The 17,042-nt window shown below is 35.8% G+C and overlaps 1 protein-coding gene across 6 annotated transcripts in view; it reads left to right on the plus strand.

The window, feature by feature from the left end:
* The window catches only part of NME7 (NME/NM23 family member 7), a 229,751-nt gene that overhangs the window by 72,740 nt on the left and 139,969 nt on the right, over nt 1-17,042 (plus strand). For all 6 annotated transcript variants that reach the window (XM_054495624.2, XM_063648948.1, XM_063648956.1 and 3 more), the window contains one exon: nt 10,820-10,925. In XM_054495624.2, the coding sequence (XP_054351599.1) occupies nt 10,820-10,925 (106 nt within the window). The remainder of the gene's footprint in view (nt 1-10,819; nt 10,926-17,042) is intronic.

The raw sequence follows: 17,042 nt of genomic DNA on the forward strand, positions 1-17,042 counted from the left end.
AAAAGAAGAAGCAAGCCACTGGGAGAGGTGTCAGGCTATTTTTAACAACCAGCTTTCAGGGGAACTAATAGAGGGAAAATTCACTCACCTTGGAGGGAGGGCATTAGTCTATTCATGGGATTTACCCCTACTATCCAAACCTCCCATTAGGCCCCATCTCTAACATCGGGGATCAAATTTCAACATGAGATTTGGAAGGAACAAACATCCAATCCAAAGCAGCTACCATTGCCATTTCACCTAAAGAAATGTCTTAAACATATTTGTTTATATTTTGTGCATTTAATTCTTTTAACCTCTTTCTGCTGTTAGTCCCTGAAATATCCTATTATTTGTATGAACCCTTTAGGGTATATATTTTTTTTACCCTTGTCTGGGGAAGAGTGAGTGTTGTTGACATTACGTTAGGTGGCTCTAGGAATTAAGGAAAAATATTGTAGCTGGAAAATAGAGCTTATGTGAAGAAGCAAAGACCATAGGTCTTAAAAAATTGAAAAACATCACAGCCCGAAACTTATGCAGCCCCAAACAGCCTCTTCTTTACCTGGAGTTCCTATTAGTTATTGTCTAATTTTTCATTCCATCTTTCTAGATTTCACCAAAACCTAGACTTATACTCATTATTTTCATTCCTCAGCTATCTTTGACTACTCATTTGTGAGCAATTGTTAAAATTTAGCATTATTTTCATCATTCCTAAAAATATTGTCTTTGGAGACCATGACTTGTGTCTTACTAATTGGTTTTTCTTCCTTCACTTGTCCTTTCAGACGCTGGTATTGTGCAGGCTTATTTTCTTGGTTTACTGCTTTTCTTGCTCTAATTTTCAGTTCCCTAGTCTGTAAAATAAGATAATGATTGAACCTGCATTATAGTGGTCTTTGAGGATTAAATGAAATTATTTCAGTGCTTAGTATAGTACCTAGAACATAGTATTTAATGAATGGATGTTATCTTTTATTATTATTATTATTTTTATTTATTTATTTATTTATTTATTTATTTATTTGTTTATTTTTTTCTCCCCCCTCCCCCCACCCCACAACAGTCCCTGAAGTGTGATGTTCCCCTTCCTGTGTCCATGTGTTCTCATTGTTCAATTCCCACCTATGAGTGAGAATATGCGGTGTTTGGTTTTTTGTTCTTGCGATAGTTTACTGAGAATGATGATTTCCAATTTCATCCATGTCCCTACAAAGGACGTGAACTCATCATTTTTTATGGCTGCATAGTATTCCATGGTGTATATGTGCCACATTTTCTTAATCCAGTCTATCATTGTTGGACATTTGGGTTGGTTCCAAGTCTTTGCTATTGTGAATAATGCCGCAATAAACATACGTGTGCATGTGTCTTTATAGCAGCATGATTTATAGTCCTTTGGGTATATACCCAGTAATGGGATGGCTGGGTCAAATGGAATTTCTACTTCTAGATCCCTGAGGAATGGCCACACTGACTTCCACAAGGGTTGAACTAGTTTACAGTCCCACCAACAGTGTAAAAGTGTTCCTATTTCTCCACATCCTCTCCAGCACCTGTTGTTTCCTGACTTTTTAATGATTGCCATTCTAACTGGTGTGAGATGGTATCTCATTGTGGTTTTGATTTGCATTTCTCTGATGGCCAGCGATGGTGAGCATTTTTTCATGTGTTTTTTGGCTGCATAAATGTCTTCTTTTGAGAAGTGTCTGTTCATGTCCTTCGCCCACTTTTTGATGGGGTTGTTTGTTTTTTTCTTGTAAATTTGTTGGAGTTCATTGTAGATTCTGGATATTAGCCCTTTGTCAGATGAGTAGGTTGCGAAAATTTTCTCCCATTTTGTAGGCTGCCTGTTCACTCTGATGGTAGTTTCCTTTGCTGTGCAGAAGCTCTTGAGTTTAATTAGATCCCATTTGTCAATTTTGGCTTTTGTTGCCATTGCTTTTGGTGTTTTAGACATGAAGTCCTTGCCCATGCCTATGTCCTGAATGGTATTGCCTAGGTTTTCTTCTAGGGTTTTTATGGTTTTAGGTCTAACATTTAAGTCTTTAATCCATCTTGAACTGATTTTTGTATAAGGTGTAAGGAAGGGATCCAGTTTCAGCTTTCTACATATGGCTAGCCAGTTTTCCCAGCACCATTTATTAAATAGGGAATCCTTTCCCCATTTCTTGTTTTTGTCAGGTTTGTCAAAGATCAGATAGTTGTAGATATGTGGCATTATTTCTGATGGCTCTGTTCTGTTCCATTGATCTATATCTCTGTTTTGGTACCAGTACCATGCTGTTTTGGTTACTGTAGCCTTGTAGTATAGTTTGAAGTCAGGTAGTGTGATGCCTCCAGCTTTGTTCTTTTGGCTTAGGATTGACTTGGTGATGCGGGCTCTTTTTTGGTTCCATATGAACTTTAAAGTAGTTTTTTCCAATTCTGTGAAGAAAGTCATTGGTAACTTGATGGGGATGGCGTTGAATCTGTAAATTACCTTGGGAAGGATGGCCATTTTCATGATATTGATTCTTCCTACCCATGAGCATGGAATGTTCTTCCATTTGTTTGTATCCTCTTTTATTTCCTTGAGCAGTGGTTTGTAGTTCTCCTTGAAGAGGTCCGTCACATCCCTTGTAAGTTGGATTCCTAGGTATTTTATTCTCTTTGAAGCAATTGTGAATGGGAGTTCACTCATGATTTGGCTCTCTGTTTGTCTGTTATTGGTGTATAAGAATGTTAGTGATTTTTGTACATTGATTTTGTATCCTGAGACTTTGCTGAAGTTGCTTATCAGCTTAAGGAGATTTTGGGCTGAGACAATGGGGTTTTCTAGATATACAATCATGTCATCTGCAAACAGGGACAATTTGACTTCCTCTTTTCCTAATTGAATACCCTTGATTTCCTTCTCTTGCCTAATTGCCCTGGCCAGAACTTCCAACACTATGTTGAATAGAAGTGGTGAGAGAGGGCATCCCTGTCTTGTGCCAGTTTTCAAAGGGAATGCTTCCAGTTTTTGCCCATTCAGTATGATATTGGCTGTGGGTTTGTCATAAATAGCTCTTATTATTTTGAGATACGACCCATCAATACCTAATTTATTGAGAGTTTTTAGCATGAAGGGTTGTTGAATTTTGTCAAAGGCCTTTTCTGCATCTATTGAGATAATCATGTGGTTTTTGACTTTGGTTCTGTTTATATGCTGGATTACATTTATTGATTTGCGTATATTGAACCAGCCTTGCATCCCAGGGATGAAGCCCACTTGATCATGGTGGATAAGCTTTTTGATGTGCTGCTGGATTCTGTTTGCCAGTATTTTATTGAGGATTTTTGCATCAATGTTCATCAAGGATATTGGTCTAAAATTCTCTTTTTTTGTTGTGTCTCTGCCAGGCTTTGGTATCAGGATGATGCTGGCCTCATAAAATGAGTTAGGGAGGATTCCCTCTTTTTCTATTGATTGGAATAGTTTCAGAAGGAATGGTACCAGCTCCTCCTTGTACCTCTGGTAGAATTCAGCTGTGAACCCATCTGGTCCTGGACTTTTTTTGGTTGGTAAGCTATTGATTATTGCCACAATTTCAGCTCCTGTTATTGGTCTATTCAGAGATTCGACTTCTTCCTGGTTTAGTCTTGGGAGGGTGTATGTGTCAAGGAATTTATCCATTTCTTCTAGATTTTCTAGTTTATTTGCGTAGAGGTGTTTGTAATATTCTCTGATGGTAGTTTGTATTTCTGTGGGATCGGTGGTGATATCCCCTTTATCATTTTTTATTGCATCTATTTGATTCTTCTCTCTTTTTTTCTTTATTAATCTTGCTAGCGGTCTATCAATTTTGTTGATCCTTTCAAAAAACCAGCTCCTGGATTCATTGATTTTTTGAAGGGTTTTTTGTGTCTCTATTTCCTTCAGTTCTGCTCTGATTTTAGTTATTTCTTGCCTTCTGCTAGCTTTTGAATGTGTTTGCTCTTGCTTTTCTAGTTCTTTTAATTGTGATGTTAGGGTGTCAATTTTGGATCTTTCCTGCTTTCTCTTGTGGGCATTTAGTGCTATAAATTTCCCTCTACACACTGCTTTGAATGCATCCCAGAGATTCTGGTATGTTGTGTCTTCGTTCTCGTTGGTTTCAAAGAACATCTTTATTTCTGCCTTCATTTCGTTATGTATCCAGTAGTCATTCAGGAGCAGGTTGTTCAGTTTCCACGTAGTTGAGCGGTTTTGAGTGAGATTCTTAATCCTGATATCTTTTATTATTAATATTTTACTTGCATGGTGCTCCCCAAACCTGTATCTGTAATTTGTACTGGATGTAATATTAATATACAAAAATCAATAGTAATCTTGATATACTTGAAATAACCAGTTAGAAAATGTAATTTTAGAAGAGATTTCCTTTCATGTGGTTAAAAAAAGTCTATAACACCTAGAATAAATTGATCAAAAGATGTGGGAGATCTTTATGGAGAAAATTGTAAATATTTATTGTAGACAATAAGAAAAGACATAAATAAATGAAGATATATGCCATGTTTATGAATGGGAAGAGTCAGTATCCTGAAGATATCAGTTCTTTCCAAGTTGATCTATAAATTGTGTAATTTCATTCAAAATCTTAGCACAGATTTTCCTGAAGTTTAACAAACTTATAAAACAGCCAAGGGCCCAAAACAGTTAAGATGGTTTTGAAGAGGGAGAAAAAGATGTGGTGATGATAGGGTGAGACTTATTTTAAGGGATATCACGACTTTTTATGAAGCTTTAGTAGGAAAAACTGTGGTATTAGCATGGGAGTAGGTAAGTATATCAGCATAACAGTCTAGAGTGCTCAAGAGATGACCCACATATAATGAGAAGTTGGTGCCATTATAAATCAGTGGACAAGGGATAGATTGATTAGTCAATAAATTGTGTGAGGTAATTTTATATGGAAAAATGTAAATTAATTTTTTTTTTTTTTTTTTTTGGAGACGAGTCTCACTCTGCTGCCCAAGCTGGAGTACAGTGGTTGTTGTGATAATAGTTCTCTATAACTTTGAACTCATGGGCTCAAGCCATCCACTTGCCTCAGCCTCCCAAGTAGCTAGGACTGCAGGCAAGTACCACCATGTCCAGCTATTTTTTTTGTTTTTTCTGAAGACAGGGTCTCGTTATGTTGCCCAGTCTGGTCTCAAACTCCTGGTCTCAAGTGATCTTCCTTCTTGGCCTCCCAAAATGCTAGAATTACAGGCATAAGCCACCATGCCCAGCCTGCACTGATTATAATTTGCCCAAGTATTCCTTGTGTATTTTGTACATCTCTAGGAAATAAATTTGGGAGTATTCTTTCTTCTGCCCTGTTTATCCCCCTAATAGAATCAGCAAAAGATCTTGTAGGTTTTTCCTTCTGAACATTTTCTTGAATTATTCCCTTTCTCTCTATTCCTACCATCACTCTTCTAGTTCTGACCTGGGCTGCTGCAAGAGTCCTGGAATATACTTTTCTGCCTCAAATGTATCTTCCACATAGGCTTCAGAACGAGTTATCTAAAAATATTAATCCATCAATCTCATGACTATTAAAAATATTTTAAAGTACTCCATTATTCCCAGAATCAAGTTCAAGCTCCTTGACATGGTTTCCAAGGCGTTTCAGTGATCTGTCTCCCAGCCCCTCCTCCAGCCTTGTATCCTGCCTCACCTTCTGTATACTGTGGGATTCTTGCTCTGTTGCTTTTACTCATTCTACCCCTCTGCCTTGGAATTCCAATTCTGCCTTTGCCCAGGTAATTTTTATTTGTCTTTTAACACTCAGCTCAGAGTTCTTTATATTATGCACACAAATTCTTTATCCAGAGATATGGTTTGCAAGTATTTTCTCATGATATGTGATTTGCATTTTCATTCTCTTTAACAATATCTTTGGATGAGCAATTTTTACTTCTGATGAAGTCCAGTATCAGTTGTTCTTTAATGTATTGTGCTTTAGGTGTCAAGTCTAACAAACTGTTCCCACACCTAAGGTCACCAATATTTCATTCTTTATTTGCTTCTAGAAGTGTTATAGTTTTAGTTTTTATACTTTATGATGCATTTTGAGTTAATTTTTATGTATGGTACAAGGTATGATCACAATTTGTTATTCTTTAGACATATATTCTTCCAGCATTATGCTGAAAAGACCTTATTTCTTTAATTAATTGCTTTTGTACCTTTGTTGAAAATGTATTGAATATATATATCTGGGTCAATTTCAGCGATTTGTTCTGTTCTATTCATCTACAAGCATACCTCAGAGATAATGTAGATTTGGTTCAGACCACCACAGTGGAGTGAATATGGCTATATAGGGAGTCCCATGAACTTTTTGGTTTACTGGTATATAAAAGTTATGTTTATACTGTAGGCTACTAAATGCAATAGCATTATGTCTAAAAAAAACTATGAATATATCAATTGAAAATACTTCATTGCTAAAAAATGCATGCTAACAATCATCTGAGCCTTCAGCGAGTCATAATCTTTTTGCTGATCTTACTTTGATGTTGATGTCTGCTGATTGATCAGGGTTGTGGTTGCCAAAGGTTGAAGTGGCTGTGTCTATTTCTTTTTTTTATTATTATTATTATTATATTTTAAGTTCTGGGATACATGTGCATAACGTGCAGGTTTATTATGTAGGTATACACGTGCCATGGTGGTTTGCTGCACCCATCAACCCATCATCTACATTAGGTATTTCTCCCAATGCTATCCCTCCCCTAGCCCCCAACCCCCCAACATGCCATGGTGTGTGATGTTCCCCTCCTTGTGTTCTCATTGTTCAACTCCCACTTATGAGTGAGAATATGCAGTGTTTGGTTTTCTCTTCCTGTGTTAGTTTCTGAGAATGATGGTTTCCAGCTTCATCCATGTCCATGCAAAGGACATGAACTCATCCATTTTTATGGCTGCATAGTATTCTATGCTGTATATGTGCCACATTTTCTTTATCCAGTCTATCACTGATGGGCATTTGGGTTGGTTCCAAGTCTTTGCTATTGTGAATAGTGCTGCAATAAAGACACACGTGTGCATGTGTCTTTACAATAGAATGGTTTATAATCCTTTGGGTGTATATCCAGAAATGGGATTGCTGGGTCAAATGCTATTTCTGGTTCTAGATCCTTGAGGAATTACCACACTGTCTTCCACAAAGGTTGAACTAATTTACACTCTCACCAACAGTGTAAAAGTGTTTCTATTTCTCCACATCCTCTCCAGCATCTGTTGTTTCCTGATTTTTTAGTGATCATCATTCTAACTGGCATGAGATGGTATCTCATTGTGGTTTTGATTTGCATTTCTCTAATGCCCAGGATGAGCTTTTTTTTCATATGTTGGCTGCATAAATGTCTTCTTTTGAGAAGTGTCTGTTCATATACTTTGCCTACTTTTTGATGGGGCTGTTTGTTTTTTCTTGTAAATGTGTTTAAGTTCCTTGTAGATTCTGGACAGTAGCCCTTTGTCAGATGAATAGATTGCAAAAATTTTCTCCCATTCTATAGGTTGCCTGTTCACTCTGATGATAATTTCTCTTTTGCTGTGCAGAAGCTTTTTAGTTTAATTAGATCGCATTTGTCAATTTTGGCTTTTGTTGCCATTGCTTTTGGTCTTTTAGTCATGAAGTCTTTGCCTATGCCTATATCCTGAATGGTATTGCTGAAGTTTTCTTCTAGAGTTTTTATGGTTTTAGGTCTTACGTTTATGTCTTTGTCCATCTTGAGTTAATTTTGGTATAAGATGAAAGGAAGGGGTCCAGTTTCTGTTTTCTGCATATGGCTAGCCAGTTTTCCCAATAGCATTTATTAAATAGGGAATCCTTTCACCATTGCTTGTTGTCAGGTTTGTCAAAAATCAGATGGTTGGAGATGTGTGCCGTTACTTCTGAGGCCTCTGTTCTCTTCCATTGATCTATACTGTTTTAATTTGGGACATTTACAGAAATGATATTCATTTTAAATTACTATTACAAGTAAAAAGTTTTGGAGAAACTTTTAACTGACCACCATTTAGCCATACTTTTATTATCATAATAAAATTATTAGTATAGATTAATTACAAATGCTTTAGTGAAATTACCAGGAAATCCTATCAGGGTGAAAATTTATGAAGTAGTACAACTATATACTTTATAATTTGTTTAAAAAATTAAAAAATTATATACCTAAAGCTTTCAAATTCAGTCTGAATTTTTAATTTTTTGTAAAGCTATAAATATTTATTCTTTCCTACTAGGGAATTTAGGAAAATGTAAAAGACCAAGAGTAATAGCAGGAATCTTTGGAAGAACAGAATCTTTATACAAAATATTTTAGCCCCCTCAAATCCCAAAGGAGCATGGATATTATTTTTGTGACTTTGTTTTATAAAGACTTTGAATTAATTGCCATAACAATGACCTACTAAAAGCGCTCTTATTCACGTTTCACTAAGAAGATACATTTATGTAAAATCTTCATGCTTTATAAATAAATATTTATTCAGCATAGGTAAATATGGTACTTGAAAATCTGGGTACTTGGAAAGCTGGCATTTTTATTTTTAAAAATTGAGCGAGAAAAGAAATCAAAGGAAAGTTGAGACAAAAATAATTGGTGAATTAATTGTTAAATAATTTGTTAAACTAGAGATAGAACAATGTAACACTGCTTTTTACTTTGGAAAGACAGATAATAGAAAAAGTACATGGTTTTTGGAGCTACAGTCACTTGGATTTGAATCCTGGCTTTGCCACTTGCTAACTTGTAAGGGCTTATTACTTAAGCTTTCTGAGCCTCATTTTTCTCATTTGTACACTGTGGATATATTTATTTTGTTTAGCACATGCAGAATTTATTAGCTGCTGAATTTCAGTCATTCCCAAATATTCATTGAGAAACTGCTAGTGAACAAGTAACGAAGATGGACTAAGCCCTGGCGCTCTCCAACACATAGAGGTCAGCTAGATAGGAGAAAACCATCAAAGGAGACTGAGAGGGAGTAGCCAGTGAGGTAGGAAGAAAGGCAAGTAATGAAAACATTCCAGAGTGTAGGATGTGACAAACTGTGTCAAATACTGTTTGATCAGGTAAGGTGAGGGCTGAGAGTAATTAACCAGTGGACTTAGCAACATGGAGGTAGTAAGGGATTTTAATGAGCAGCTTTGGTGGAATGAAAACCTAATTGGTTATGGGTTTAAAAGAGACTATAAGAGAGGAAGTAAAAATGGAAATGGAAAAGAAAGATATTTCTTTTGAATTTTGTTGTGAAGGGAACAGACTAATGGGAACTCTCGAAAGGACATGCCCTTTCTAGTTTGCTACTCTATCATATTCTCTTGTCACACCACTTCTACTTCATTCCTTCATTGATCATCTGCCAGGTCCCTGTAGGTATTTGAATTTTCATCTGTACCATAAAGGTTCTCTCGGACCATGCAATCAAAGCATCTGTTATAGGACTAAAAGGGGTAGTTGCTGTTGTTATTGATTAAAAAGAATAATAAATAATGGCAGCAATATGATAGAAAGGCACTTGATATCTTAGGAATAGAACACTTTTTATTCTAGTGTCTTACCACTGGAAATGCTCAAGTGTATACACTACTATTTAAATAATTCCTCATCATCCTTGTGTTTAAAAAAATGCTCATCAATGTGGCATATTAACACATTCTATAATCTTTTCATTTTAAATTTAATGAAAAATAAACACAGTTGACCCATAAACAACACACGTTTGAACTGCACGAGTCTACTTATATGTGGATTTTTTTCAACAGAAGGATTGAAAATACAGTATTTGCAGGATGTGAAACTCACATCTACAGAGATTTGACTTTTCCTATAAACAGATTCCACAGGGCTGACTACAGGACTTGAGCATGCATGGATTTGAGTACACACAGGGATTTGAGTACCAATCCCTTGTGTATACCAAGGGCTATTTGCATTGAGCCAGACATTGTTTTAGGTGCTGTGGGTCCTACAGAGCTATACAACTTAGTTCCCTCTTTTTCAAATTTATGATTTGATGGAAGGTAAGTACCCAAATAACCATAACTTTGGGGGAGCAAAGGTTGGTGGAAGGAGGCATCAGGAAATGCCTCCTAGTGGTAAGTGGTATTTGAGGTGGTTCTTTACACATTGGAAAGATTCTTTGGAGCTTGAGTCAGAGGGTTTTATAGGGAATAGTAGAAATAATAGCAGTGAAAGCTTAGAGACAGGAAAGCATCTAAGTAATTAAAAGAACTGATTAGTGTGACCATCTTTGTGGCTAGTTCAAATTGTTGTGTTGCCATTTTAGTGAACCACATGCAAAGCGAATAACACAGCCTGAATCTGTTTATAAAACATGGTTCATTTGATTTTATTTTATACTAGGCCTATAGTTAGTTTTAAGTAGCTGTAGTTCTCAGATTCCTGATATTAATCTCTGTTCCTATAAAATTTCCTAGTTTTAAATTCTATTTTACATATTTTAATGAAAAATTTAAAATTAATTTGTGTCTAATTAACTAATGCTTTGGGGAGAATAAGAACTTTATATTGGTATTTCCAATATTCAAAATTTATTAAATCTTTGTTCACTATATTCCTGGAACAAAATGACACATATTCTCATTGCTTTGATTGATACTTCTTTATATGCTCTTCTGGTTCTAAGTCTTGAAACAGGGTTAATTTAATCAGTGTGTCTTTTTAAAACTCATTTTTAGAAAATCTGAAACAGAAAATTTATACGATGAAGCTCTAAAAGTAATTGCATGATTCTCCTCCCCAACAGAAATATCTTGTAAGTTCAAGATAAGAGATCACATTTGTCAAAATCATTTCTCTCTGTCTTTAGGAGATGGAGTTGTTTTTTCCTTCAAGTGGAGGTTGTGGGCCGGCAAACACTGCTAAATTTACCAATTGTACCTGTTGCATTGTTAAACCTCATGCTGTCAGTGAAGGTAAGTGCTGTGTTGAATACACTATATTCAATACATTTTGTTAATAGGAGAGCAATGTTTATTTTCTTGATGTACTTTATGTATAGAAATTAAAGTATACTTTCAGTATTTCCATTTTTTTTCTTTGAAGGCACTTGAATAAAGGTGACAAAATATAAGGGAAAATCTGTCTAAATCTCTATTTGTCTTTTTCTTTGTGCATTTTTAGGAGGTGGTCTTTGAGTTGCTGATCATGCTCAGGCTCAGTCATACTGCTACAGATCTTGGTTAATTGACTTTTAGTCTGACTCCTCTCTTTCTAATCACAAACTGTGATTCAGTTAATTTACTTAAATAGCACTTTTTTTTTTTTTTTTTTGAGACAGAGTCTAGTTCTGTTGTCCAAGCTGGAGTGCAGTGGCATGATCTCGAGTTACTGCAACCTCAGCCTCCTGAGTAGCTGGGAGTACAGGCACATGCCACCATGCCTGGCTAATTTTTGTATTTTTAGTAGAGACAGGGTTTCACCATATTGGTCAAGCTGGTCTCGAACTCCTGACCTCAGATAATCCACCCACCTCTGCCTCCCAAAGTGCTGGGATTACAGGCATGAGCCACTGTGCCCAGCCAATAGCACTCCTGTTGTACAAATTAAAACAATGTCTGCCATACCTCCAGTATACCCTTCCTGAGAAGGCTGGAGAAATTTCCTTCAGTTCTCTGTATCTGAAACAGTTCTTTGACATATGTATGTATATACATGTTTGCATATATACATATATAGAGAGAAAGAGTTTGCAAGTTCTTTTCTTATTTTTGTCTCAATTTCTTTATTTTATTTATTTTAGTCTGGTATATATATTTTTGTTAGGTATCTCAAATCTTTTTGGAAGTAAGATGGGCTATGGTTAAAAAGATCACCCTTAAAAAACTAGAATATACTAAATAATATACAGAAGTGAATGGATTTTAAAATTTTATGTCTCCTAAGTATCCAAGTATTCCATGTATGTAGTAGAAAATTGGAAATAAAAAACCATTAAAAATGAAGTAAAAAATTACTGAATTCCCATCACCTGAAGATAGTCATTGTTAATGTCTTGATGCATTTCCTCTAAATCATTTTTTTCTGCATTTGTATGTGCATGTGTGTACACTGCTACACATGAGTGTAATGGTTGAGATTTAGGTCTATAGGCTGTTGTTTAAATATAATTTTTGTGAGCATTTCTGGCTGCTGTTAAGTCCTCATTAATATTTTAATAGATTCTTTAATATTTAACAGCAATTGTATAGATGTAGTATGGTATTTGGATACTTAGGTTGTTTTCAGTGTTTTGATATTAAAATTAAAACTTTGAAGAATATCTTTATACATAAATATTTGATGATATCTCTAATCTTTTCCTCTGGCTAGTTTCCTAGAAATAGAGTTACTTGTTGGAAGGATATGAGCCTTAAAGATCTTGCTGCATAATTAATACTTCTTTAATTATTTAGGAAGTATTTTAGTATATTGTAAATCCTTAGGACCATGATTATAAGGAACTAACATGCAGCATGGGTAACAAACACTTATGGAGAATATACCACTATGTGCCAGGGAGCAGACTGGTTCCTTATACATTATCTTTAATCTTCACAACAAGTATGTCAAGTAGGTAAATTTGTTGCTCTTTTCCAGATAGGCAAGCTAAGGTTCCATGAGATTAAGTTGTTTCTCCTAATTTGGAATGGAAATTGAGGATGCAAACCCTGTTTGTTTGTTTGTTTTTAATCTCCATTCTGTTCCCTCTATACTCTATTGCCCCAATAGCAATAGCCACAAAAAAGTCACATGGCATATGATTAGTTACAATTCTATAGGAAGTGATAGTAATATTTGAAATGGCTAGTGTTGAAAATTTATGGAAAAAACCTGGGATTTTATGTTTCACTCATTTTTCTTAGCTGGGGAGATTGTGTGTGTGTATGTGAGTGTCTACACAGGTGTGGTATCCCTAATCCAAAAATCTGAAACCCAAATTACTCCAAACTCCAAAATTTTTTGAGCACAGACATGAAGCTCAGAGGAAATGGTCATTGTAGCATTTTCAACCACTGGTTTATGTTTATTGGATTTTTGAATTAGGGATGCTCCACAAATACATAACTACAGATATTTCAAAATCCAAAAAAAAATTGAAATCCAAAACACTGCTTGTCACAAGCATTTCTGTAAGGAATATTCAACCTGTACACACACATGCACATACATACACCCATGTATATTTATGTACATATACATATATACATGCACACACATAGTACACTCACATTTTGAAAAAGTTCTTGTTTATAGGCATCAACTTTTTAAAAAGCTTATCCTTGACACCCTAAAATGTTTTATTCAATTTATCTGATCTAATCCTTTTCAAGGAAAAATATGTTGCAAGGAGAGTGAAATAAAATAAAGTGGTACAAGAATAAATACTAGTTGTATACCTTAATAATTGCACATATAGCTGGGAGAACTGATAGCCACATGGAGAAAATTGACACGGGACCCCTTCCTTACACTGTATACAAAAATTAACTCAAGATGAATTAAAGACTGAAATGTAAAACCCAAAACTATAAAAACCCTAGTAGAAAATCTAGTCAATACCATTCAGGACATAGGCATGGGCAACAATTTCATGAACAAAACATGAAAAGCAATTGCAACAAAAACAAAAATTGCCAGATTGGATCTAATTAAACTAAAGAGCTTCTGTACAGCAAAATGAACTATCATCAGAGTGAACAGACAACCTACAGAATGAGAGAAAATTTTTGCAATCTATCCATCTCACAAAGGTTTAATACCTGGAATCTACAAGGGACTTAAATTTACAAGAAAAAACAACCTCATTAAAAGGTGAGCAAAGGACATGGACAGACCCTTCTCAAAAGAAGACATTCATGCACCCAACAAACACATGAAAAAAAGCTCAAGTCGAATTGCTAACTAGAATAACCAATGCAGAGAAGAACATGAATGACCTGATGGAGCTGAAAAGCACAGCACAAAACTTTGTGAAGAATACACAAGTATCAATAGTCAAATCGATCAAGTGGAAGAAAGGATGTCAGTGACTGAAGATCAACTTAATGAAATACAAAGAGAAGACCAGATTAGAGAAAAAGGAATAAAAAGAAATGAACAAAGCCTCCAAGAAATATGGGATTATGTGAAAAGACAAATCTGCGTTTGATTGGTGTACCTGAAAGTGACAGGGAGAATGGGACCAAGTTGGAAAACACTCTTCAGGATATTATCCAGGAGAACTTCCCCAAACTAGCAAGACAGACCAACATTCAAATTCAGGAAATACAGAGAATACCACAAAGATACTCCTCGGGAAGAGCAACCCCAAGACACATAATCGTTAGATTCACCAGGGTTGAAATGAACAAAAAAATGTTAAGGGCAGCCAGAGAGAAAGGTTGGTTTACCCACAAAGGGAAGCCCATCAGACTAACAGCAGATATCTTTGCAGAAACCCTACAAGCCAGAAGAGAGTGGGGGCCAATATTCAACATTCTTAAAGAAAAGAATTTTCAACCCAGAATTTCATATCCAGCCAAACTAAGCTTCATAAGTAAAGGAGAAATAAAATCCTTTACAGACAAGCAAATGCTGAGGGATTTTGTCACCACCAGACCTGCCTTACGAGAGCTCCTGAAAGAAGCACTAAACATGAAAAGGAACAACCGGTATCAGCCACTGCAAAAACATACCAAATTGTGAAGAACATCGACACTATGAAGAAACTGCATTAACTAACAGGCAAAACAACCAGCTAACATCATAATGACAGGATCAGATTCACAAATAACAGTATTAACCTTAAATGTAAACAAGCTAAATGCCCCAGTTAAAAGACACAGACTGGCAAATTGGATAAAGAGTCAAGACCCATCAGTGTGCTGTATTCAGGAGACCCATCTCACTTGCAAAGACATACATAGGCTCAAAGTAAAGGGATGGAGGAATATTTACCAAGCAAATGGAAAGCAAAAAAAGCTGGAGTTGTAATCCGAATCTCTGATAAAACAGACTTTAAACCAACAAAGATCAAAAGCAACAAAGAAGGGCATTACATTAATGGTAAAGGGAACAATGCAGCAAGAAGTACTAACTGTCCTAAATATGTATGCACCCAATACAAGAGCACCCAGATTCATTAAGCACATGCTTAGAGGCCTACAAAGTGACTTAGACTCCCACACAATAATAGTGGGAGAATTTAACACCCCACTGTCAATATTAGACAGATCAACGAGATAGAAAAATAACAAGGATATTCAGGACTTGAACTCAGCTCTGAACCAAGCGGACCTAATAGACCTCCACAGAACTCTCCACCTCAAATCAACAGAATATACATTCTTCTCAGCACCTTATCACACTTATTCTAAAATTGACCACACAATTGGAAGTAAAACACTCCTGACCAAGTGCAAAAGATGGAAATTATAACAAACAGTCTCTCAGACCACAGTGCAATCAAATTAGAACTCAGGATTAATAAACTCACTCAAAACTGCACAAAATACATGGAAACTGAACAACCTGCTCCTGAATGACTACTGGATAAATAACAAAATGAAGGCAGAAATAAAGATGTTCTTTGAAACCAATGAGAACGAAGATACATCATACCAGAATCTCTGGGACACATTTAAAGTAGTGTTTAGAGGGAAAATTATAGCACTAAATGCACACAAGAGAAAGCAGGAAAGATCTAAAATTGACACCCTAACATCAAAATTAAAAGAACTAGAGAAGCAACAGCAAACAAATTCAAAAGCTGGCAGAAGACATGAAATAACTAAGATCAGAGCAGAACTGAAGGAGATAGAGACACAAAAAATCAATGAATCCAGGAGCTGGTTTTTTGAAAAACATCAACAAAATAGATAGACTGCTAGCCAGACTAATAAAGAAGAAAAGAGAGAAGAATCAAATAGATTTAATAAAAAATGATATAGAGGATATCACCACTGATCCCGTAGAAACACAAACTACCATCAGAGAATATTTTAAACACCTCTACGCAAATAAACTAGAAAATCTAGAAGAAATGGATAAATTCCTGGACACATACACCCTCCCAAGTCTAAGCCAGGAAGAAGTAGAACCCCTGAACAGACCAATAACAGGTTCTGAAATTGAGGCAATAATTAATAACCTACCAAACAAAAAAAGTCCAGGACCAGACAGATTCACAGCCAAATTCTACCAGAGGTACAAAGAGGAGCTGGTACCATTCCTTCTGAAACTGTTCCAAACAATAGAAAAAGAGGGAATCCTTCCTAACTCATTTTATGAGGCCAGCATCATCCTGATACCAAAACCTGGAAGAGACACAACAAAAAAAGAAAATTTCAGGCCAATATCTCTGATGAACATCTATGCGAAAATCCGCAATAAAATACTGGCAGACCGAATCCAGCAGCACATCAAAAAGCTTATCCACCACAATCAAGAGGCTTCATCGCTGGAATGCAAGGCTGGTTCAACATACACAAATCAATAAACATAATTCATCACATAAACAAAACCAGTGACAAAAAACACATGCTTACCTCAATAGATGCAGAAAAGGCCTTCAATAAAATTCAGCACCCCTTCATGCTAAAAACTCTCAATAAACTAGGTATTGATGGAACATATCTCAAAATAATAAGAGCTGTTTATGACAAACCCACAGCCAATATCATACTGAATGGGCAAAAACTTGAAGCATTCCCTTTGAAAACCGGCACAAGACAAGGATGCCCTCTCTCACCACTCCTGTTCAACATGGTATTAGATGTTCTGGCCAGGGCAATAAGGCAAGAGAAAGCAATAAAAGGTATTCAGATAGGAAGAGAGGAAGTCAAATTGTGTCTGTTTACAGATGACATTATTGTATATTTAGAAAAACCCATTGTCTTAGCCCAAAACCTCCTTAAGCTGATAAGCAACTTCAGCAAAGTCTCAGGATACAAAATCAATGTGCAAAAATTACAAGCATTCTTATACCCCAATAACAGACAAACAGAGAGCCAAATCGTGCATCAACTCCCATTCACAGTTGCTACTAAGAGAATAAAATACCTAGGAATACA

This window comes from Pongo pygmaeus, chromosome 1 (genome assembly GCF_028885625.2).
Source record: "Pongo pygmaeus isolate AG05252 chromosome 1, NHGRI_mPonPyg2-v2.0_pri, whole genome shotgun sequence".
NCBI classification, from domain to species: Eukaryota; Metazoa; Chordata; class Mammalia; order Primates; family Hominidae; genus Pongo; species Pongo pygmaeus.